The 9,099-nt window shown below is 49.5% G+C and overlaps 1 protein-coding gene across 11 annotated transcripts in view; it reads right to left on the bottom strand.

Annotated features, from left to right (window-relative positions):
* Positions 1–1,081: 1,081 nt before the first annotated feature.
* The window catches only part of VWA3A (von Willebrand factor A domain containing 3A), a 59,751-nt gene continuing 51,733 nt past the window's right edge, over positions 1,082–9,099 (bottom strand). For 4 of the 11 annotated variants that reach the window (XM_077906942.1, XM_077906946.1, XM_077906944.1 and 1 more), the window contains 7 exons: positions 7,127–7,271; positions 6,256–6,404; positions 5,668–5,815; positions 4,769–4,892; positions 2,389–2,486; positions 2,132–2,197; positions 1,082–1,826 (listed from right to left, as the gene is read on the bottom strand). In XM_077906942.1, coding sequence (XP_077763068.1) covers positions 2,146–2,197; positions 2,389–2,486; positions 4,769–4,892; positions 5,668–5,815; positions 6,256–6,404; positions 7,127–7,271 — 716 coding nt within the window. In that variant the 3' untranslated portion in view covers positions 1,082–1,826; positions 2,132–2,145. Of the gene's footprint in view, positions 1,827–2,131; positions 2,198–2,388; positions 2,487–4,768; positions 4,893–5,667; positions 5,816–6,255; positions 6,405–7,126; positions 7,272–9,099 lie in introns of those variants that run through there. The other 7 variants (XR_013385032.1, XR_013385031.1, XM_077906945.1 and 4 more) reach the window with 7 other exon arrangements.

The following is a 9,099-nucleotide window of genomic DNA, read 5'->3' as shown; positions in this document are numbered from 1 at the left end:
AGGCAGATGCTTAATTGGGTGAGCCACCCAGGCACCCCTCCTATATGTCTTTTATGGAACATATACGCTTTTTCTCTTGGAGTGGAATTGCTGGATCATAGAACAAGCATATATTTTCTCTCAGCAAAAGTTGTTACACAGTTTTACAAAGTGGTTGAACCAATTTACACCACCTTATGCCCTCCCAAGCAGGGCAGGAGAAGGAGAGTTCTAGTTGCTCCATTTCTTGATATTGTAGGTCTTTTTACCTTTTGCCATTCTGGTGGGTGTGCAGTTGTATATCACTGTGGTTCTCATTTGCATTTCACTGATGGGCAAGGCTTTGAGTACTTTTTCATATACCAGTTGTCCATTTGTACCTGTTTGAGTGTTTTGTCATTTAACAAAATTACGCTGGTCATCTTTTTCTGGTTTTTAAATATTTTATTTATTTATGAGACACAGAGAGAGGCAGAAACATAGGCAGAGGGAGAAGCAGGCTCCCTGTGGCGAGCCTTATGTGGGACTCGATCCAAGGACCCTGGGATCACTCCCCAAGCCGAAGGCAGATGTTCAACCACTGCACCACCCGGGTGTCCCTGCATATGAGTTTCTATTTTTTGTAATTAAAAATATTTTATTTATTTATTCATGAGAGACACAGAAAGAGAGAGGCAGAGACGCAGGCTGAGAGAGAAGCAGGCTCCCTCCGGGGAGCCCGATGTGGGACTTGATCCCAGAACTCCAGGATTATGCCCTGAGCTGAAGGCATACACTCAACTGCTGAGACACCCAGGTGTCCCTGCATCTGAGTTTTTATTTTATTTATTTTTTTAATTTTTTTATTATTTATTTATGATAGGCACACAGTGAGAGAGAGAGGCAGAGACACAGGCAGAGGGAGAAGCAGGCTCCATGCACCGGGAGCCCGACGTGGGACTCGATCCTGGGTCTCCAGGATCACGCCCTGGGCCAAAGGCAGGCGCCAAACCACTGCGCCACCCAGGGATCCCTGCATCTGAGTTTTTAAATAAAGTTTTATATCACCAAAAATTGACACACACACACACACACACACACACACACACGAACCAGTCATCACTTCAGCTTAAAAGTCATTTTGCTCCTATTTAATTAAGTACCAGCAATTTTTTGTCTCAGGATATGACCCCAGACCACATAATACATGACATATTCATTTTGTATGTACACAGTAGGGCTGGGGCCCAGCCTGATTTGCACCTGTTTGAGCAGAGCACTCTCTCTGGACTTGGCTCCAGAGCAGACTTTAATTCTGTTTGGTTGAACAGACAGGTGGTAAGCCCACTTGTTTATTCTCCCAAGGTGGGCTGACAGTGAATCTTCATTATGTGGACCAGGGTGATGGGAAGCACTGAGTGAGGGGACTAGGGTAGAAACAATATCCTCTGGTTGGTTTCCAGAGCTGGGCTCCCACAACTGAGCTGGGTGCTCCCAGTTTACTGCAATCTGCCCTGTGGCAGGTTCTGGGGACCTAGAGATGGTTAGGACACCAGCTTCATTTCTGGGTAGAGCTCACAGTCAAGGAGAAGAGTTGGCAGGGAAACAAGGAAGCATGACATGGGGTACTAGGCATAATAAATGCTAGGTGTTGCTGCTATGAAAAGGGATGTTTGGCCAGGATACAGTGGGAGGAAGGCTGGAGGCTCCCAGCTCTCAACGGGTCTCAGAAACATCTTCACAGTGGAGCTGATGTCATTTGAGCTGTGCCTTGATTGAAGAGCAGAAGCCATCAGGCAGAGGGTGATAAGAAGGGGGTTCCAGGCAGGCCTCGGTGCAGGGCTTCCCAGTGAGTGACAGTTTTGTGGCTGGCGTGTAGGGTATGTTGGGAGACAGGGAAGGAACATTAGGGTAGACCGAGGATGCCAGAGCCTTCCCTCCCTCAGCATCCAGAGAGCCTTGGTGCCTGCAATCCTGTTTCTTGGGAGGAACTCTGGGTTACAGCTTTCTCAGGGCCAATGTGTGCAAAGTGAGTGATTATTTGTGAGGTGGCCTTTCTGTTTAGAGGAATCACTCTGGTCCCTCCCTATAGTTACAGCTGTCCATGAAACAGAGCCTCATGTCAGCCCTTGGTGGATACTTACAAGATGAAGAGCTTCTCCTTTCCTCTTACCTGAGAACACATCTCTAAAAAAGAGTGACATTTGGTTCTGTGTTGTTTTTCTTCTGGAGTTGGGACCTAGAGGACAGGAGATGAAATAAGATGATCCCCCTTAATGCCCAGATTTCTGGGCCTGGTGGGGAGAAGCAGGGCAGGAACTTGGGATGGAAGGCTGCCCATGATCAGGATGGACTTGGTCTTGAGGAGGCCCAGGATCTGGGCAGGCTGGAGCCATGAGGCAGGTGGGAGGGGCTGCTCAAAGGGTATACCTGAAGGACTGGGCCTTCCAGAGGAAGCTTCTGGCCTTGGTGATCTCCTGGGCCAATCTCCTTAAATCATCTCCTTCAAACAGTGGCAACGTGGAATCCTTGGAAAGGGGAAACAAACATGAAGTTAGATCCATCAAATGACTGGATGTAACCTGAACATCCAAAGTCTCAGCAGAAAAATTTTAGAGTTAATCAAATGCAGCCTCTCACCCAGGGCAGAAAATCTGTGGGCCTTGGTTTGCATCCTTCCAGGCACAAGGAGCTCACCACCTGACAAGGCAGTCATTCTGCAAATGGGACACTTTAAGATGAGGCACCTGAGAGTCTGTGTCGGGATGGGTGGGCAGTGGCAAACCGAGATGGCCACCGAGCTTCCCTGAAGTCTGCCCCTCTCTTCCCAGCAGAAGTGGGACATGCTCCTTATCTCACTGTTAGGCAGCAAAATCTATTCCACTCTTTCTCCATTGCTTCTATTTTTCCCCCCATTGCTTCTAGTAAAACCAAGCTTCACAGACATGTTTTTCTCGTAGGTCAACCCATGGAATTCCAGAGGCTCGTGTTAAAAACACAAGTTCTCACAATCAGCAAGACAATGTAGGAAAAAGATGAAGCTGCCTCCGCTCCTTGGCAGCAGGAGCAGAACGATCCCATTCTGCATCCAGACACGATTTAAAGAATCTGATCTGAAGAGGTATTAAACTGCGGACCTTTGCAATACTGTCAATGTATTCTCCTGTGTATAAGGACACGGGTGAGGGGATCCCTGGGTGGCTCAGCGGTTTGGCGCCTGCCTTTGGCCCAGGGCGTGATCCTGGAATCCTGGGATCGAATCCCACATCGGGCTCCCTGCATGGAGCCTGCTTCTCTCTCTGCCTGTGTCTCTGCCTCTCTCTCTGTGTCTCTCGTGAATAAATAAATAAAATCTTAAAAAAAAAAAAAAAAAAGGACACAGGTTCTTAGTAATATTCATTACTTCTACTTGTTCTTTTTTTTTTTTTTTTTTTAGATTTTTATTTATTTATTCATGAGAGACAGAGAGAGAGAGTTGTAGAGACACTGGCAGAAGGATAAGCAGGCTCCACGCAGGGAGCCCAACACGGGACTCGATCCAGGGTCCCCAAGGATCAGGCCCTGGGCTGAAGGCGGCGCTAAACCGCTGAGCCACTTGGGCTGCCCACTTCTACTTGTTCTGTTCTCTGAACTATTTGTAATATTTGTCCCTAGAAGAGGTACTTGAATAAAGGAGTCATGCAAAGTACTGGACTTCAAAAATTATGCCGTGTCCTGTAACATGTGCTTTAACCTCCAAAAACAGAAACCTGGAATCTGGTTGTTTGTCTTACTTGATAATTTGTTGTCTTGAAATGTTATAATTGATAGCACCATGTTCCTAAATGTATAAACATGTGTATAACTTTTCGGTCAGATCAGAAGAGCTTGGTTGGTATTCTTCTCTTACCTGGCCTGTGTGACTTTATCAGATTTACTACTTAAGATCATTTGCATATCTGTGTTTTAATGAATTGAACACTGGGAGACAGAAATGTGCACGACTCAAAGGAAAGAGGTTAAGAGCTTGGGTGTCTGAGCTCTGGCTTTACCATTTGCTATGTCCTTAGTTGTAGCCCTATCCCTTGCTGAGCCTACTTATTCATCTGTTTAATGGCTATAGTAATGGCTGAGAGGATTGAAAAGTCATCTATAAAAGCAATGGACCTGCACAAAGTAAGTGCTCAATGAATGTGATCTGTTCTATTATTTTTTTAACGTTTTATTTATTTATTTGAGAGAGACAGAGATAGCCACAGAGATAGTGAGAGAGAACACGAGGGAGAAGCAGGCTCCTGGCTGAGCAGAAGCCCAACATGGGACTTGATCCCAGGACCTTGGGATCATGACCTGAGCTGAAGGCAGGTGCTTAACCAACTGAGCCACCCAGGCACCCCTGTTCTACTAATTTTTTAAAAAAAGTTTTTAAAATTTATTTTAGAGAGAGAAGGTGTGTGCCTGGGGAGGGGGGAGAAACAGAGGGGGAGGGAGATGGTGAGGGAGACAATATTAAGCAGATTCCCTGCAGAGTGCAAGGCCCCACTCAGAACTTGATCTGATAACCCTGAGATCATGACCTGAGCTGTAATCAAGAATCAGCCCAGTGGACTGAGCCACCCAGATGCCCCTGAACTGTTCTATTGTTAAATAACACCTCCACGCTCTGCTTCTTTCCCACCTTGAGGAGAGCCAGCCGAGAGGAAGAGCCACAGGGAAAGAGAACCCTTTCTAGCCAATACTTGCTATTCTTACAAGAGAAGCAGAGGGGGAGAAGCCCACATCTGCTGACAGTATATGGAGACAGTTGAACAGCCTTCACTCTGCAACCTACCCTTTCGTCCATGATGCCCTTGGTCAGCAGGCCATGGATTCTGAGGAGTGTGTCCTCATCAACGGGGTAGTGATAGCGGCCCCCCGTGAGGGCGGCCAGATTTCTCAGGAAGTCACCCGCTGCCCTAGTAGGGAGAACAGAGGTTCTAGGGCCAGGCCCACTGACTGGCTAGGCAAGCTCCCTGCACACCCTCAGCCCATTGGGAGCTCAGGTCTGCTGGGCACTGGGCCTCGGGCGCTGAGGCTCTGTGCCCTTGAGACCATGTCAGCATCGCGAGCCCACACCCTGTCAGCTTATGGGCCGTGGCAGCCGCATGAAGCAGATTCAGTGCTTTCATGTCGCCACTTAGCATGAAAGCACACGGCCAGCACACGTTCCTTCATTAGACATCTAGCCAGGGCCTGCTCCTGGGTGTTAGGCCTGGCGGGGACACAAGTGTGACCTTTACGGAGCTCGTGGCTTAGATAGAGATCACATATGCACCCAAGTCATCCGAGTTTTGCCAACAACATTGAAGTCTTTTCTGGAAGGAGTAGAAGCTCTCTGGTCTAACACACGTTCCTCTATGGTGATCGTTTCTAAAAAGAACCGTAACAAAGCTACTTTAAACTTTTTCCCCCCTCCACATTCACTAACATGCTCCAGAGAAAGATCAGGAAGGAGAATGCCCCGTGTGCCCGGGGAATCAGCGCCAATCCGTTTCCAGGCTGGAGAAAGTCAGGAGAGCGGGTTCTGGGGGGCTGAGTGGGAGGTGGAGAGAGGGCTTTCACTCGGGCCTAACCCTCGCCGGCCCCTTCTTGCTTCCCGCTCACTGATGGGGGCCAGGAGAGGTCAGGGTCTAAGGGGAGGCCTTGGCCCTCACACATGCAGCCACAGGAGAGGCACACAGCGCGGCCCACCTGCCTGAGTGGTTCAGGGCAATGGTGTGCATTTTCACATCTCCTGTCTCCGTAAGTCTTTGGACTTCACGCAGAATAAGGCTGCAGCTTGTATCTGGCTTCCCGTCGGTCAGGAGGTACAATCCTTCCACATCGTGAAAAGTGAAGGCTTTCTGAAAGAGGGCGGGCAGGTCGTCTGGCTCAGGGGTCAGTGCTAATAGGGAAGGGTAAAATCCAACTGCCTGCTGTCCCCAGGGAAACTGTGTCTGACTGGATCCCACTGACTTGTCCATTAACAGTGAGAGATGACCAGCCTCTTTCAGCCTACCACAGACTGAGGAGACTGCCAAGGTTTGGGAGAAAGAGCACGGCCCACTTCCTGGCTGGTTAACCCCAGCCAGTCACTTAACCTCTCTGAGCCTCTGTGTCTTTACCTATAACATGAGAACCAGAATCCCTTTCTTACTGGGTTGTTGGGAAGATGAAATAAAGCAACAGTTCTTAAATCTAAGAAAGTGCTCTTTGTAATTTGAAAGCCTCACGCAGTATCAGTTTTGGGGGTGATGGTATTTTCTGTTTGGCCAACAGGGTTGGGCTTGGTGGTAGAACTTGCCAGTAATGCCTGCAAGACGGAGGTGCTCCCATGAGCGCGCAGGTGGGTCACCCACTGCATAGCCTCATGACATGCCTCGTCGGTGGTCTCCACCAGGGTGTCCCGCCAGAGTTGCACGTCCTCTGCAAAGCTAAGCAGGTTGAAGCTGGGAAGAGAGGAGAGATGGGGTGAGGGGCAGAGAGGAGGTGAAAGAGAGTGGCTAGAAAATGCCTGGCTGAAGGATCCCCTTGAGGAAGCTTCATGCCGATGAGCTTCAAGCACCTATAGTGAGCGCCTGCCCCCCCGCCCCTCCCCGGGGAGAATGAGAAGGTACACATTGGATACAGACTGAAGTAGATTGATGTCCCACCTCGGCCACTAACAGAGTATGTGATCTCTGGCAGATTACTTAGCCTAAGTCTCCTTTTCTGAAAAATAAGAATAATAATGGCAACACCTCCTAGGGGCGCTGTGAAGATGGAAGGAAATCATGCACTCAAAATGCTTGGCCTGTAGAAGGTGCTCAATCAATGTTTACTTATTAATAAGAAGGCAAGGATGGGTCCCAGCCTAGGATCAGAGTCTCCTGCTATCTCCTAGTGTCAACCTGTCTGGGCAGAAAAAACAACCCCAAACCCCCTCTCTTAAAAAATCAGGTTAGCTGAAATCCACAATTCAAGGCCACCTGGTGGTTCCTTGGCTCTGCTTACAATGGTCCCAGGGCCTGAGATGGATTTCTAAAGGCTGCTTTACTTCTACAACAGAGTGCAGTGTTTTTTACTACTTAAATAAGCTTTGCCTCCAGGCCTCGTGAACAGTGAAGACAGAAGCCCCCAAAGGGCCCCTTTGATCATCCTGCCCACACCCACTTGCACCCCTGCCTCTCACCTGTCGCAGTGCTTCCGCAGCTGCTCCCAGATCAGCAGAACCAGCTCCGTCTTCACCTGCTGCAGGTAGGGGCCCATGGATCCCGACGTGTCCACCAGGATGCACACTTTGCGCTCCAGAATGGTGCCAAACAGTCGGCGGCTCCCTGCTCCGAGGTGGTGGGGGCAGAGGTAGGGAAGGAGTGAGGGGTCGTTCCCTCCCCATTCCTGGGGTGGTTTTCTCACAGCAGCTATCAAATATAAGGTCTACCAAATACACCTGTTGCCTGACTGATCACCAATCAGATGTCAGCCCACTGGGAGATGGCCTTTGTGGTGGTGCTGGTGGGGTGTTGGTTGTCCAAGGGCAGAGCCAGTCAGTGGTCGGGGCTTTGGAGGTCAAAGTTTCATATGCGGCTTTGCCTGTGATCTATGATCACTTGCACAAGTGGTTAAAATTGCTCTGGCCTTGGGGCGCCTCGGTGGTTCAGTTGGTTAAGTGTCTGCCTTCAACTCAGGTCATGATCTCAGGATCCTGGGATCGAGCCCCGTGTTGGGCTCTCTGCTCAGGGGGGAGTCTGCTTCTCCCTCTCCCTCTGCCCTCTCTCTCTCTCAAATAAATAAAAAATCTTTAAAAAAATCTTTAAACAATTGCTCTGGCCTTGAGTTTCCTCATTCCTATAGTTGAGCGATGGGACAGAGTGGTATTTACAGTATTGTTTGGAGCTGGAAAAGATATTAAAGAGCATGGAGTCTGTCAACTGGTCAACAGAAATCAGCGGAGTCTGGTGCTGTGTCCTCATGGAGTCAGGCAAGGAAGACAGATGTTAGATTTATAGTTATGGCTCTCCGAGGCTCATGACAGAGTGTCATGGGGCACACCATGGGGAGAATCTGAATTCTGTGGGTGAGCTACCACTGCAAGAGGAGCAGGAGCGAGTGGAGGAAAGAAGTGGAGATAAGGAGGGAACAGCCTGGGAAGGCCTGAGCTGGAGGAGGAGAGCATGGTGTGCTCCAGGACAGAGGGAAAGCCCATGTGAGGAATCAGGACACCTGGGATGGAGAGACCCGTGGGGAAAGGGACAGGAGGTGAAGTTGGTGACGTGCTGAAAGGATTTGGGATTTATCCCAAGGGGAAATAGAGAGGGCCAGTGGCTTGCCAGCGTCACAAAGACTGGCGGTGACCGCAGACTCTCATACCACATCCTCTGATCCACACTTTAGTCAGGGACACCTGCTACCCTACCCTTGTGGCTCCACAGGCTAACTATGGAGGAAACCTAGGGGGAAAGCTGAAGGAACAGAAGAGGATGCGTAGCATTCTTGATCACCCCTCAGGGACCTCAGCAGAGGCAGTAGTAGAAACAAGGGGAAAACTGCTACAAAACAGATGATGGGCTGCTTTCCAGGAAAAGGTAGATGGAGCTGGCTGGACCCTCTGCCCAGGAATCTGCCGGGACTCATCTGGGGGTATTCTCTAGCAGTGCTCATGTCAATATGAGGAGCCATCCTGGGGCAGGGAGACGTTCCATGAGGATGGCCCTCCGGGCAGCCAGCTGAGGGACCTCTGACCACAAACAGCTGGCTGATCCATTGTAGGAACCAGAAGGTGGAAATATAGTGCAAGTCCCCAAGCCCTGTCCTTTCTACCTCAAATCTCTCGGACTCTTTCTACTTCATCCATCTCCATCATCCCCACCTCTTCCAGCTAGCCTGGTCCTTCACCTGGGCCACTATGATGCTACCTGATTCCACTCCATCCCCTCAGCAACTTATATTCCATGCAGCAACCAGGGGGATTATTGCCAATGCTAACTTGATCACTTTCCCCTTATTTAAAACATTTAGTACCTTCCAACTGCTCTTAGGGTGAAGTTTAGACAAGGCTTCATCTCTCTGGGATGGTCTCACTCTTATTCTCCCTCATTCTCAGCCATATCGGCTTCTTTTTTAGTCTTTGTACTCAGCATTCCCCCACCCCCCAGCACCTCAGAC

Source organism: Canis aureus, chromosome 8 (genome assembly GCF_053574225.1).
Source record: "Canis aureus isolate CA01 chromosome 8, VMU_Caureus_v.1.0, whole genome shotgun sequence".
Classification (NCBI taxonomy): Eukaryota; Metazoa; Chordata; class Mammalia; order Carnivora; family Canidae; genus Canis; species Canis aureus.
This window is presented reverse-complemented; position numbering and strand designations above follow the sequence as displayed.